Source organism: Sciurus vulgaris (genome assembly GCF_902686455.1).
Source record: "Sciurus vulgaris genome assembly, chromosome: 6".
In the NCBI taxonomy this organism is placed as follows: domain Eukaryota; kingdom Metazoa; phylum Chordata; class Mammalia; order Rodentia; family Sciuridae; genus Sciurus; species Sciurus vulgaris.
In genome coordinates, this window is record NC_136466.1 from 64,779,206 (window position 1) to 64,795,453 (window position 16,248).

Below are 16,248 nucleotides of genomic sequence, written 5' to 3' on the forward strand. Positions count from 1 at the left end.
ATTCAAATTTCAGTGCCCATAAATAAGCTCTGCAGGCAGGGCAGCGTCTGCATTTGTTTCTGCATGGTCTCTGGCTATAGCAGCAGAGTTGAGGGGCTGTGACAGGACCCTCCATAGTGCCCACAACGTACACAATACTGACTAACTGGCTACCACAGAAAAAGTTGACCAACCTCTGCTTTACACCGACCACATTTTTGAGTAGCCCAAAATACAGACTACTCAAGAATAAAACAAGGTTAGTTTTATTTATTTTAGCATAAATGTGACTCCAGAAAGGAAAGGAAAAAAAAAAAATAGTCCAAGAGTAAAATGTGAAGCCTGTGTCAGGTTATTAAGTTCAAAATCTATGACCCTAAATTGTCCAATCTTCCTCCCCCCCCATATAAACTGTTTCTACTTAATAAATAAATTAATAAACGATTGGACATTCCATCACTGGCTTCAAGTTTCCAAATGAAACTTCCGTGAATGCTCTTGTGGCACCACAGAGTTGAAGTCGTGAATCAGAGGCTAACACTGGCATTGTAGTTATGTGGTATCCGCTAGGCGAACAGCAGAAGTTGGCTCTCTCCAAGATCTTCTTACCCTTCTCAATGAAGACAGCAGTCTTGCAGTAATGATCAAATTGTCGGAACACTGAAACTAGCTAACAGATTTAGTTTTTCAACCTACATAGTTCTAAGATGAAAATTTAAAATGTCTACAGTTTTGGAGAGGACAAGCATCAGGAGTATTACTTAATGTCAGCAAAAACTTCAACGGAATCTGTTTATAAGACACTCTTTCAGTTAAAATGTTCTGATTACATGAATGGTATGATCTATATCGTGCACAACCATCGAAATGAAAAGATGTACCCCATTTGTGTACAATGAATCAAAATGCAGTCTGTAAAAATAAAAAAAATAATTTAGAAAAAAAGTTCTTGACTTCAAAATAATGATAAAAAGCAATGAATTTTTAACAAATTCAATTCCCACTTCATTCAACTAGAAACATCCAGCATCCTAGAATTAAAAGGAGTTACCTCCTCATTTATTTGTTAGCTTGAGTAAACAAGAATTAAGAACTTATTAGGAAACTTTACAAAGGAGCATATCACTCTTTTTGGTTTAATATCAAAATTCTGTTATTTACATATGAATTACATTACAAATATTTTACATGTAAAAATGATTGTCATTAAATCTATGGGAAAGATCAGTGGGTAGAAAGGATGTTTCCAACAATAACAAAATGGCTAGATTTGATCACAACCTCTCATTTTTCAAATTGAGACCCACAAAATATCAATTATGTGCCACAACATTAAAAGGGTTTTTGTTTTTAACAAAAGTGGCTTAATTTTGAAATCAGAAAAGCATCAAAAGACCGAAATTTCAATAGTTTATTTCAGAGCTTTTAATATGCTAATGAAGGGTTGATCTCAAAGGCAAGATGTAACTTTCCTAAATTTGTTTGAGTAGAATCTCCTAAACATGTATTCATAATGCATTACTCAGGATAAACACAAATGGGAACCACAAGCTCAGTCTCCGAGGTTTGTTTTCTTGGCTTTACAATTTGTTTTCCCCTCACTGTTCCAAATCCTTTGCATGGAGAAATAAAGCCCTTCCAAGTTAAAAATGTTGCCATAAGCATTTGGACCTGAGGTTATTTATGACAAATGCCTTTTACTAAATCTCAGACTATCCAAGATGACTTAATTTTTTAAAGAAGCCAACATTGCTTGAGAATTTTTTAACTTTTCCAATCATTATAACACAAACTAATAAATATGAAATACAACACCACTGTTCAAGTAATGTTGATAGGGGAAAGTCTGAAATTCATTTGCCTGCCTACTTTGGTACAACCGTGGACATTAAAATAACAAAGGAGATTCTTGAAGTCCTTCATAGTTGGATTCAATTCAGTAACCTCCCATTTCTTTTGGATTGCAAATCTGTGGCCAATTTTCTTGGCCCAACATTTTGAAGGACCCCATTGCTTCTGTCACTGAAAATGCTGGAAAACTGGAAACAGCCACATATCCTAGGAGACAAGGGTTGCCAAATGAAAGAACATTGAGTTTTCAGCAAGTTCAAAGAATAATGTAATAATTGAGCTCTCTCTGCAAACTCAGGACACTGATGAACTCCCTAGAGGAGATTCTTTTAACCTAAGGCTAAGTTTTCTTAACTACATATTCTCTTGGTTTAACTAAGCAACTCAATCACCTCTACATTGTATATGCTTGGAAACACATTATTCATGATAATGGCAAGACTCCCTCCTGCTGCTCAGACCCTAAATTGTAAACAAGGCCACTTTTTCTGTTGTTAAAATATTGTCCTCTGTGTTAGCCTGGAAAACTCCAATGATTGGACTTTTAAAATGTTGATTAAAAAAATAATATAAACAAAAAGCAAAAATAGCAACAGATAAAAGAAAACAAAAACAAAACAAATCCAGTGCATCCAGATAGGGGAAGCAAAGTAGATTTAAAGAATAAAAGTTATGAAAAGCATTAAAAACAAGAATCACTTGCTTGCTTTTCTTTCAGAAAGCTGAAAATGTTTTCCTGTCTCATTAATTATTTCCCAGAGTATTCATATGGCAGTGAGGTGTGGGGGAAATGTTTAATTATGTCCAATGATCAAATGGAATTACTTTAATAATCAGTTTTGGACTCAAATCAGAAAAAGTAGAGTTCATCAATCTTCATTCTTGATTTTACCTTACATGAAAATATACGATGACCTCAGGGGAGGTAAAAGAGAAACCAGGTTGGATTGTTCTTTTGTGTAATCAATAACTTGCTTCTTTTAAAGGACTTTGCATTAGTTTTCACTGATCTGTAAAATCTGCCATTCTGTCAGTCCATTTCAATTGGTAGAAACACAAGCAAGGCATATTGACCGTAGCATCTACTGAGTTGCATTCAGTCAGTTTTGTTTCTTTCACAAAAGTAAGTATTTTGAAGAGTTCGTGTTAAGAGACTCTGAAGCAAGTAAACAGTATTACTGTTAATTGGGTGGTTACATTATGATAGATACCTTGCTAAGTATCTTATTCACATTATTTTATTTAATCCTCACAATTACCCAATGAAATATGGCCTATTGTATTTTACATATGAAAAAAGTGAAGTTTATAGAGGTTGAATAAATTACCCAATAGAACTCCCCCAAATTAATTCATTAGTAGTTACTTAGGTTTGGAGACTCTTCATGGTACTCTCAGTTCCTTTGGAAAACCTTGAAATTAGTCAAAGTGACTCCTGTGTCTGATAATGGTTGCTCGAGCTACTTCCCCTTTGATTTTTCTCATAAAAACACAGATTAATAATATGTGACAGAGCTGAGATTTGAACCTGGGTGTGTCTTTCCAATATCAGACATGATGATCTATCATTCCTCCACTGTTAAAACATGTGATAAATTAGGTGGAAGACAGTCTAGGACTTCCTCAGAAAAGCAAAAAGTAATTAGCATATGAACAAACAATTCTACCTCTAGATATTTGCCCCAAAGAATTGAAAATGGGCTTGAACAGATATTTGTGTATTAGGATTTATAGTGACATTATTTACAATAATCAAAAAATGGAAACCACCAAATAAATGTTCCTTGACTGACAAAAAAGTAAATAAACCATGATGTATACATACAAAGGAATATTATTCAGACTTAAAAAGGAAGGTCTCTCTGACACATGCCAAAGCACATAGGAACCTTGAAAACATTATGCAGAATGAAGGTAAACCAGCTGTAAAAGGATGAATTTTATATGATTCTACTTACCTAAGATTCCCAGAACAGTCTAATTCATTGAGACCTAAAGTCCAATGTTGGTTGCCAGCGTGGGGAGGAGTAAAGAACTAGAAACTTATGTTTAGTGGATATAACTCAGTCTAGGAAGATGGAAGGGTGCTTAGGAAGATGATAGGTGCTTAACATCAGGAATGCATTTAATGTCAGGGAACTAGACACCTAAAAATGATCAAAACGGTATATATATATTTTGCCACAATAAAATAAATAATTAGGACTCAGGTGTGTACCAAAATACACAAGCTACAATCACAAAAGTTATCATTTGCCACCTACCTTATAAAAAACAATAAAAACCAAACAAGCAAACCTTGTTCAGTTCCCTGGACTGTAAATGTCACACTCTGTGTTCACTAAAGATCAACATAAGCAACTAATAGAGTGACTCCTTCAAGATCAGACATCAGATGGAACCATGAAATGCAAGGGTCAGGATGAATTCTAGCAAGAACAGTTTATTTTAAGGGACAGCCAACACCTTATCTTATTCACTTCAGAGTGAACAAAAACACTCTGAGAAAGAAATCTTGAAATAATAATTGGGAAACAGTTTAAAGGGCACAGCGGCACACTCCTGTAATCCCAGTGACGCTGAAAGCTGAGGCAGGAGGATTGTAAATTTAATGACAGCCTCAGCAAGTTAGTGAGACCCTGTCTTAAAATAAAAAATATTAAAATGATCAGGGATGTGGCTCAGAGGTTAAGTACCCCGGGTTAAATTCCTAGTACAAAAAAAAAAAAAAGGAAAAAATTTTTTTTTTCTTTTCAAATCTATATATTGTATCAAATAACCTGAAGGAAATATTAAACACTTTTTTGGTCACATATTGGGATTCTTTTCTGCAACATTTTTTTTTTTTTTTAACTTCTGGTGGTGCTGGGGATTCGAACCCAGGGCCTTGTGCTTATGAGGCAAGCACTCTACCAGCTGAGCTATATCCCCAACCCCTCTGCAACATTTTTAAAAATGATTTTTAGTTTTAGGCAGACACAATACCTTTATTTTATTTTTATGTGGTGCTGACGATCAAACCCAGTGCCTCACACATTCTAGGCGAGCACTCTACTTCTGAGCCACATCACCAGCCCCTCTGCAAATTTTCAAAGTAATTAAATTGGCTCGTTTAGTGTCCTAGATTTTGGCCCAGTTTGATGGTTTATGTAAAAATATAGCTATCATAAATGATATAGGCATTACTGTTCCTTGATTAGTCAGTGTTTTTTTGTTGTTTCTGCTTCCCTTGGTCAGTAGCTTCATAGCAGTTGAATGCAATTTACACCAGGCTCAATCCCAAACCCTGCAAACAGCCAAATGAACCTTATAGACTTTACTAAATAAATATGCCAAACTAACTTCCACAGAATGGCATACTTTTCCTTCCAAAATTCAAGGATCTTATAAACAAATAAATTAATATGGAAATTAAATGCAGTCCCTTTGACAAACTCATACTTGTCAAAGAATGTTATGAGTTCTTTATATATTCTGGAAATTAGTGCTCTATCTGAAGTATGAGTGGCAAAGATTTTCTCCCACTCTGTAGGCTCTCTCTTCACATTGCTGATAGTTTCCTTTGCTGAGAGAAAGCTTTTTAGTTTGAATATATCCCAGTTATTGATTCTTGCTTTTATTTTTTGTGCTATGGGAGTCCTGTTAAGGAAGTCTGATCCTAAGCCGACATGTTGAAGATTTGGACCTACTTTTTCTTCTATAAGATGCAGGGTCTCTGGTCTGATTCTGAGGTCCTTGATCCATATTGAGTTGAGTTTTGTGCAGGGTGAGAGATAGGGGTTTAATTTCATTCTGTTGCATATGGATTTCCAGTTTTCCCAGCACCATTTGTTGAAGAGGCTATCTTTTCTCCATTGCATATTTTTGGCACCTTTGTCTAGTATGAGAAAATTGTATTTATTTGGGTTTGTGTCCATGTCCTCTATTCTGTACCATTGATCTACCTGTCTATTTTGGTACCAATACCATGTTGTTTTTGTTACTATTGCTTTGTAGTATAGTTGAAGATCTGGTATTGCTATACCACCTGCTTCGCTCTTTCTACTAAGGATTGCTTTAGCTATTCTGGGTTTCTTATTCTTCCAGATGAATTTCATGATTGCTTGTTCTATTTCTGTAAGGAATGTCATTGGGATTTTAATTGGAATTGCATTGAAACTGTATAGCACTTTTGGTAATATGGCCATTTAACAATATTAATTCTGCCTATCCAAGAACATGGGAGATCTTTCTTCCATCTTCTAATTTTCTTTAAGTTCTTTCTTTAGTGTTCTGTTCCCATTGTAGAGGCCTTTCACCTCTTTTGTGAGATTGATTCCCAAGTATTTTATTTTTTTCGATGCTATTGTGAATGGGGTAGTTTTCCTAACTTCTCTTTCTGAGGATTCATCACTTATGTGTACAAATGCATTGGATTTATGAGCATTGATCTTATATCCTGCTACTTTACTGAATTCACTTATGAGTTCTAAAAGTTTTCTGGTGGATTTCCCAGTTCCTCTAAATATATAATCATGTCATCACCAAATAGGGATAGTTTGAGTTCTTCTTTTCTTATTCGTATCCCTTTAATTTCATTGGTCTGTCTAATTGCTCTGGCTAGAGTTTCAAGGACAATGTTGAATAGAAGTGGTGAAAGAGGGCATCCCTGCCTTGTTCCAGTTTTTAGGGGGAATGCTTTCAGTTTTTCACCATTTAGAATGATATTAGCCATGGGCTTAGCATAGATGGCCTTTACAATGTTAAGGAATGTTCCCACTATCCCTATTTTTTCTAGTGTTTTGAGCATGAAGGCGTGCTGTATTTTATCAAATGCTTTTTCTGCATCTATCAAAATAATCATGTGATTCTTGACTTTAAGTCTGTTGATATGGTGAATTACATTTATTGATTTCCAGATAACCCAGTCAACAAATGGGCTAAGGAAATGAACAGACACTTCCCAGAATATGTACAAGCAATCAACAGGTATATGAAAAAATGTTCAACATCTCTAGTAACAAGAGAAATGCAAATCAAAACTACCCTAAGATTCCATCTCACCCCAATTAGAAAGGCGATTATCAAGAATACAAGCAACAATAGGTGTTGGTGAGGATGTGGGGGAAAAGGTACACTCATACATTGCTGGTGGGGTTGCAAATTAGTGCAGCCACTCTGGAAAGCAGTATGGAGATTCTTAGGAAACTTGGAATGGAAGCACCATTTGACCCAGCTATCCCACTCCTTGGCCTATACCCAAAGGACTTAAAATCAGCACACTACAGAGATACAGCCACATCAATGTTCATAGCTGCTTAATTCACAATACTCAGATTGTGGGACCAACCTAGATGCCCCTCAATTGATGAATGGATAAAGAAACTGTGATATATATATATATATATATATATATATATATATATGAATATTATTCAGCCATAAAGAAGAATAAAATTATGGCATTTCCAGGCCAATGAATGAAGTTGGAGAATATCATGCTAAATGAGATAAACCAATCCCCCAAAACCAAAGGATGAATGATAAGCGGATGATGATACATAATGGGGGGTGGGAAGGAGGCAAGAATGGAGGAAGGAGGGACTGTAGAGTGGGAAAAGAGGGGTGGGAGGGGTTGGGGGAGGAAAAAACAACAGAATGAGTTAAACACCATTACCCTGTGTAGATGTGTGACTACACAAATGGTACGCCTCTAGTTCATGTACAGAGAAACAAGTTGTACCCCATTTGTTTACAATAAAAAAAAAGAATGTTATGATACAGGCAATTATTCATTGTTAACCCATTAAGTCCCAAGCTTTCAAGTCTATGAATATTTCAATAAAATTGACACAAGTGCATTAAAATAGCTTAGAAATCATAATCAAGATATTATATATTATTATACTAATCAATACTAATTGATTAAATGTAATCAACAATATATTGTTAGATTATTATTATAAAATATTATAATCATATTCTTATATGATTATATAATATGTAATATAATCATACAATATAGTTATATGTCACCATATTATATAATTATATATTGCATACTATATTTAAATTTTTATAGGTGTTCCAAATCTGGGAAAATGTAACAAAATGGTTTCAAGAAAAACTTGGCTGGTCTTAAGCCTAACTCTTTTCCAACTTAGTTTTTTGAATAGTCCTTGAAGACAGTTGGAAAGTGATACCATATTTCCCAGTTGTCACAATTCTTGGGTGTGAGCTTTCTTGGGTACCCCATGAGAAGGGCTGGATATATTTTCTCATCATAATACTATCCTAGTATCTTCAAATCACACATATACCCGGCAAATTATGAGCATGAAGCTGGACTTTCTTTCCCACTCTGTTCTACTGAGACCTGCCTTGTGCAAACAGCAAGCATTACTTCTGTTTTTTTGGTGCTGAGGATTTAACCCAGCAGTACACTACTACTGAGCCACATCTCCAGTCCTTCAGTCCTTTTCATTTTTTGTTTGTTTGCTTTTTTGAGACAGGGTCTCACTAAGTTGGTTAGGGCTTCACTAAGTTGCTGAGGCTGAGGCTGGCCTTGAACTTGTGATCCTCCTGCCTTAGCCTCCCAGCTCATTGAGATTACAGATGTGTGCCACAGCACCTGGTCAAACATTAGTTCTGAATTCATAGGAAGCACAGTGAACCAAGTAAATGAAAAGCAAGTTTAACTTGTGTTTCCACTTCGGAGACAGACAAGTCATGTAATATCATCCATCTCTAGATCCTTGCTTTTATTACTTGGTAAAACAAAGCAAGGCAACAAAAGTAGAATGGAAAATGTTTTTTCTTAAGGTCTTTCTAGCTATGTAATTTCGTGCTCCCTGTGGAATGTTTTATGTAGGTAGTAAGGATGGGCCTCTAAGGATGATAGTGAATACCTTGGACAAGGCACACTGATCAGTTATATATTTGCTTTCAAAAGTGGTTCCATCAGGAGTTGGAGAATACCATGCTAATCCAAATAAGCCTATCCCAAAACCTAATGTTCTCTCTGATATGAGGATGCTAATTCACAATGCGGGGGAGGTGCAGGTGCTAGGGAAGAATAGAGTCACTTTAGATTAGGTAGAGGGAGTGGTGGGAGGGGAGGGGATATAGGGATAGGAAGGTAGTAGAATGAAACAGTCATTATTACCTTATGTATATATAGGACTGCATGACTGACATGAATCTACAACATGCACAATCAGAAAAAGGAGAAATTGTACCCCATTTATGTATGATATACCAAAGTGCATAAATGCATTCTACAGTCATGTATCGCTAATCAGAACAAATGTAAAAATTTTTAAAAACCATTAACATTAATCAAATCTCTTTGTACCTAAAAAAAAAAAAAAAAAAAAAAAGAAGTGGCTCCATCCAAGTATTTCAAAACTAAGATTGTGTCCTTCAATCATAAGCAAATATAACCGTTTTCCAACCATGACGAACTGCTAATTCTTCCCTTCTCTCCTAACTCAGAGAACTTCTTATTTTTAGAAGGTTCGTAACCACACAAGGTAACACACCAACTACATTTCCTGGTTTCTCTTGTAACTAGATAAGTGCATGTAAATGAAAGCGACAGGGCAGACTGAATCCTTAAAAGGAATGAACACAACCTCTGACTTCTCTCCTTTTCCACTGGAAGGAAACAATGTGAAGTGAGCCATCCTGAGGCACCAGGGTGAGGGCACCATTGCAGGAATGGGAAAAAACAAGGCCTCTAGAGCCAGAGTCCCTGACCCTCTGTGGCCCCACACCACCTGGAGTCCTTACGTTTGGATCGTTATGCGGAGAGGAAAAGCGCATCCTTCCCGTCTAAGCTGCTGCTACTTGCAGTCTATTTCAGCAATCAAGCGTACACCCCAACATCATAAACTTTCCTTGATGATTTAGAGGCTGCTTCATAATTGCAAAGTAGGTTTAAGGCCTCAAGATGATCAATGTTTAAGTTGGAAGGGATCTTGAAGTTTACCCTACCTTCTCATTTTATTGATGAGGAAATTGAAGGTTAAATGCATAAATAAACTTCTTGAGCCTCATGGGTACCTGGAAGTAAGACTGGCCTTAGATTTCCTGAACTCCAGCTCCTTCTTTCCCTTTGTGGTGCAGTTAGCAAAACTCCTGAAAATTATTCTGGAGATTCCTTCTTGGAAGCCTAGACCACTCACTATCTGGATCATGGGGCATTCTTTTTCCCAGACAGCCTACAAACATCTGCCAGTCTGCACACTCCAACAAGGCTGCTCGTCCACTACAAGAGGAAAACACTGTATGGGGAGGTCCAGGCCCAGTGACACCATGCTTCACTGAGGGATACAGGAAAATCAGGAAGACTCAGGGTTTTACTTCTTACCTTGCTGAACCTGGCCTGGGAAATTTCCTCCAATTAAACTGAAATTTTTTTTTTCTCTGAACTAGCATGTGAGATTTGTCTCGAACACTAAAGCATGACAGTTGGAAATTCAGAATTATTTATTATACAGAATCATTATAATTCAGAACAAGTTAGACCTTGTCTACGTTGTATGGCTTGTTTCTGTATTCTAAAGTGCATCATTCATTCACATTCAATTTGATACTATAAGAAATAATCTATAGCAATGATATAGATATTACCTATATCACTGATGTAGGTAACTTCAACTGTCAAGGGAGCAACACAGAACAAACAAATCATTGAATTCTCCACCATGTACCCAACTGCAGCTCCCTATAGACAAGGGGTGACATTGGTATAGTTGTGATTAAAAATCTCCCACTTGGATGCAGTGGCACAGGCCTGTGATCCCAGTCAACCAACAGGCTGAGGCAGGAGATCAAAAAGTTGGAGGATGGCCTCAGCAATTTGGGAGACTTTTTCTCCATATTAAAAAAAAAAAAAAAAATTTAGAGGGGCTGATGATGTAGCTCAGTGGTAAAGCATCCCTGGGTTCAATTTCCAGTGCCTAAATAAATAAATAAAAATAGAAAAGAAACCAATCAGTCTGCCAAAGGTCCCACGGAAAGTGAAAAGGTCCTTGAGCTTACTCTTGCCGTTGTACCTTTGCCTGAAAGGTCCTATAGACCACGCTTGCATTCTACTTGTGAAACTAGAAGTTTATACTTGAATTTCACAAAATTCCATTTTTTTTAATGCCACTGTCCCACATCTCTTACCATCCTCATTTTCATCAAACACTGGTGGTTTGCTTGAGGTGTTAGCTCCCATGGTCAAGTCTGCCCAGATCTGGACTCTCCAATTACATCATCTGGGAAGAAATGCTCATCTTTGCTCAAAACAAGTTCCAGTAACTTAGCTGGATATCTAGGAAAGAAAAAAGAAATGATATCCTTATAATATGATATACTCTAGAAGCCCTGAGTACAGACTGGCAAAATATTAACCTAATCTGTATCACAGTAGTGCAAATTTTTGTTCTTACAAATTATGATTTTAGAAGAAATAAGTAGTAATAAGACTTAAGCAATAGGAAAACCCACCTCATGGCTTCATCAGTAGTAAACTTGTACTTACAAAGTAGGAGGAAAGCAAAATATTTTTCCAAGTAGGAAGAAAAATTTAAAACAAGCCTAGCATGCTTTATTTAACAATAAAATACTTTTTGTGAATCTCTATATATTTTAGAAAATATGCTAATTTTATATTTTCTTTTTTTTGTTGTTGTATGCAACTTCACCTTTTCAGTCATTGGGATGCTTTTGCCATGTCTTTCCCCCTGACTCAGAAAGTACCCCAGTAAAAGAAGCAAGTTCTGAATTGGCCTTTACCACACCATAAAGTGAGTGGATTTCAGTAAACATGTTTCATTTTTTCCTTCCCCTGAATGTGGAAATGATAATGGCCCTTTCTTCAAAGGAAAGTTAAAAGTGATACACATACATTCAACTCTTCATAAATGTATGATTGATATATATGTATTTATTTACATTGTAATTGTAATACAAAAAAATTACAATGTATTTAATTTGCATTATAATTTTTATACATGACTAACTCCAGTATATAATTAAATACCTGTTATAGGGTATTTATGTATATGTTACACTATTTAAGTAAATAGATGTCATATATTGAGGTACACAAACAAACACACATTTATTTAGTAGAGTTTCCACAGCATAAGTGTTTAATTGTGGTCCACTTTAAAGCTCAAATTAAATGAGATATCAAAATCCTTCAGAATTACACATTTATGACTCTGTTTCCTTTTACAACATAACAGTAAAGAATCGTACTTTCTCTGGACTTGGTAAGGGGAGGCAGCAGCCTGAGTTCCAGTCCAAAAACAGACAATGATCATGGCTTGGGAACAGTTACTTAACCTCTGGCCTCCAGAATGGGGAAATAACTTGTCTCCCATAGGAGTCTCAAGTTAAGATGGCTCTACCTGCCAGGAAGTTCATGCGAATAAGCGAATCAGATCCAGTATTGGCCACTAGTGCTCTGTGAGGATTGCGGACCTTGGTTCAATGTAACGCCTTAACTACTCTCAGATCAGAGATTATTACCAAGGAGAAACACAGGACCAGGGAACCAGATCATTAGATTAACAAAAGAGTAAAGATGACCATTTTACAAAATAGAATTTTTAAATTCAGCTCAGCTATATGACCTGAGAAAATCACATATTTGGGAAAAACATGAATATAGTTAATGAGACAATACCTGCAAGGCAAATAACACTATGCCTGGCACATAGTACACAAAGAATTAATGTCAGCTCCTGTCACTTTTGCTAATTGCAGTTTTCCTTAGTGTGCATGATTTTTTAATTGTTGACACCTGCTGATTAATTTCCTCTTGGACTTTTTACACTTGAAGGAAGGGTCTAAGTTACCATGCATTGTGGATGAATTCTTGAAAAAGAACTTGGGAGGCCCCTAAGCAAGTATAGAAGAAAAACTCATTTCTCCATTAGGAAAATGTAAGTACAGCTTTCATTTGGAAGCAGACTCATTAAGGAAATGCTACTTTTCATGCTAAAAGCCAACTGCTGGCAAAATGCCTTACAGACTTTAAAAAGAATCATTAAATGAAGAGCAAAGAAAGAGTCAGCAATTAGGAAACAACCAATTAAATGGGATGGAAGAGGGGAGGGTGGGGGCAGGTGGTAATAGGTGGCCCAAGGAAACTCAGTGGGATTATTGAGATCCAGGAAGATAGAAAGAACTCAATTGTCTTCCTAGATTAAAAACTCAAAAGACTTTAAAATCTTGCAGGAAAGGCAATTAAGAAGCAAATGGGATGTACTTTGTGTTTCTGGAACAATTGAGGAATAGTATGAGGATCTAATCCCTGATGGCATTAGGAAAGGAGGATTGAGCCTAAAGAGAACGTGACTCTTAAGGAATTGCAATTGCTAATGCTGCAGACTAGGACTATAGTCTCTCATTTTGTGCCTAAAATCTGAGTCCTTGTAGCTTTCCTTCCACACCACAGTCCTATCATTCTTGTATTTTTCTTCACACCTTAGGTTTTTCACAAGTAGCCAGTCTTGCTGTGACTTAAAATGTACCAAGCATTGACCTTGCAAGTTGTCAAATCAGAAGGAGAAAGAGGGAGGAACGTTATCCCAATTTTTCACATTGTAGGGTTTCATTCTGATGTGCAGACAATTTGTTCACCACAGATCCAGTGATTTTTAGTGGAAAAAAAAAATACGTAAATGGGGAACCGCTTTTGGATATGTTTGGGGGAGGGGAGGCAGGTGGAATTATAGGGTGACGGTTTAATATCTCCTCCATTGGACCTAACCGACACAATCCAATTTAGAATTGCTTTTCTTTGTCTCTCCCCCAGTGGATGACCAAAACATTTACCACATATCCAAAAAGAAATCAACCTTTTTCTGGCTGGAAAAATCGAGACACATTCTTTCCATTCTGCCAAATAGATGCCTGTAGAACTGTAGGTCTCTCTTCTACCAAATACCCTACCCTTCCTCCTCTCCTGGTTTTAAGTCCACAGCATTAGATAAGCATTAAGAGGGCTGTCTCCATGAATGGAAATGAAAATTCTAAATGCAGAAAACATAAAATGAAGAGAAATTTGCCGGGCAGGGACACAGGGAGTGTTCCGATTCTACCTTGACAAGGCCGATTTTCAGATTATTAACTGCAGACTAGTTCCCCCATATCAAGATTTCACTGCTGGCCTATACTCTTGGGATCTGTCAGGAAGTGAGCTTCTTTGAGCAGTTCAGCCTTCCTGGGTAAAGAGGTGTTGTCTTCTAGAACTGGAGAACACAGAGTGTGTGATGCAAGAAGGCTGCAACTTCTGATAGAACAGTTGAGATTTCATTGTCACAACACGGGCACTTGGAAAAAGTACTTAAATTGAGCAATATTTTTAAAAATTTTTATATTTTTTTTAGTTGTAGGTGGAGACAATACCTTTATTTTATTTTTATGCAGCGCTGAGGGTTGAACCCAGGACCTCACACATGCTAGACAAACACTCTACCACAGAGCCACAACCCCAGCCTGCAAAATAATTAAAAACTGGTTTTTTGTTGTTCTTTTTAGTTAAACGTGACAGTAGAATGTATTTTGACATATCATACATACATGGAGTATAATTTCCCATTCTTGTGTTTGTACATGATGTGGAGTTGCACCGGTCGTGTATTCATACTTGAACACAGGAAAGTTATGTTTGATTCATTCCACTGTCTTTCCCATTCTCATTCCCCCCTTCCCCCACCACAGAAGAAAGAAAATATTATGAAAAACATCCAAGTTAACAACACACTTAGCAATTTTTGTATTTTCAACCTTGCTTCATCATTTTTAGATATCAAAAATTATAGGTAAATATTATTTCCACATTAGCTTTTGTGCCAAATTGATTCCCCATTCACATTTCCCAAAGACAGCCACAATCATGAATCCAGTGTAGCTTTTACACTCTACTTTCTACAATTTTACATACATGACAAGTGTCTCATAAGTCATTATAAAATAGTATATTTTGCATCTTGCTATGTTCTTTTGCCATCATATTTTTAAGATCTAGGGATACATATATGCTGATCTGTGCTTTTTTTTTTGGTTGTGTGGTTTGAACCCTGGGGCACTTTACCACTGAGCTCCATCTCCAATCCGTTCATTTATCAATTTCGAGACAGGGTCTCTTTAAGCTGCTGAGTCTCACTAAATTGCCAAGGCTGGCATAGAAATTGCAGTTCTCTACCTCACCTTCCTGAGTCTGGGTTACCACCTCACCCGACTCATTTCTGCTTTTTAAGTGCTGTATAGCAGTCCATTGTGTGAATACAACACATTTTACTTTCCCGTGTAGAAATATTCAACTCCTTCAGCCTTGCAGGGTGGGAATCCTTGTGGAGATTCTGAAGACAACCACCAAAACTAGATTTTGCTTCCTTTGAAGCTGGATAGGAGAAACAAGCAGAAATACCTCTCAACCCAGCAAGTATTTATTGAAGTCTACGTCTGGGCCTGAGTCAGTGTGAGGCTCAGCGAGCAGGTGGGGTACAGGTAGCTAGGATTGGTTCCAGCTCACATCTGGTGTTGTGAATTGTCTTAACCCGCTGCCTTTGTCTTAATTCTCTTCATTCTTAACTTGCTAGTTTCCCAATAGTGCCCTTAGTATACAGTAGGAGCAGTAGGAATACATGCACATCACTACTCACTTAGTCCCCCCCGCCATCCTTCACTCCTCCCCTGCAGCTCGGAATCCAGGGCATGGGAAGAACCGAACTCAGCAAGGAGAGTAACGCAAGGCACCTACCTGCCGGACACCGCGGTGGCGACTGCGAGCGCGGGGCCGGGCGCGCGGCGCTGCGCTGGGGCTGACTGGCACCCGCAGCTGCCCAAAGGTCCGAGCGCCGCCGAGAGCGCGTGGAGGTGGGGCGGCTCCCCGACCCGGGAGGGAGGCGAGGAGCAGCTTGCCAGCAGGCGTCCCCCGCCGGCGCCCTCCCCAGAAGCCGTCGGGCAGTCTCCTGGGTGAGCGCCAGTCGCCTGGGGACCTCGCGTCTCCCGCAGAGGCCGGACAAGGACCCGGGGAGAGCGAGGCGGGAGGAGAGGGCTGTGGGCGCGGTTCCGAGCCCACGGCGGGGATCCTGTGGCGCCTTGGCCGGGTCCGGAGCCTCCCAGACGCAGAGCGCTCCCCAACTTCCCCGGCTGGGGCGGGGTTCCCCTGAAGTGACCTCTGGAAAAGACCCGCGTAGCGCTGCGTTGATGGTGGATGTGGGGGTGGCAGGTAGCAGCCTGCAGATCTTAAATGCGGAGAGGCAAGACAAGACTTCTCTGGGGACTGGGGGGAATCCAACAGGGGACTGAGAGTTTTACTGGTTCCGACAGGAAAGACCCGTTAAGGAGTGTGGATCTGGTAAATCTTCTCATTTAACATTTTGTAGACCCAGGTATCCTGACTCCCTGCTCCAATTTCCCCCTGATCTT

At 38.1% G+C, this 16,248-nt stretch overlaps 1 protein-coding gene across 3 annotated transcripts in view; it reads right to left on the reverse strand.

The window, feature by feature from the left end:
- Positions 1 to 15,861, reverse strand: part of STK32A (serine/threonine kinase 32A) — a 146,592-nt gene extending 130,731 nt beyond the window's left edge. The window contains exons 1-2 of one of the 3 annotated variants that reach the window (XM_079144783.1): positions 15,578 to 15,861; positions 10,984 to 11,131 (exon numbers count right to left, since the gene is read on the reverse strand). In XM_079144783.1, coding sequence (XP_079000909.1) covers positions 10,984 to 11,035 — 52 coding nt within the window. In that variant the 5' untranslated portion in view covers positions 11,036 to 11,131; positions 15,578 to 15,861. Of the gene's footprint in view, positions 1 to 10,983; positions 11,132 to 15,577 lie in introns of those variants that run through there. The other 2 variants (XM_079144782.1, XM_079144784.1) reach the window with 2 other exon arrangements.
- Positions 15,862 to 16,248: the final 387 nt, after the last annotated feature.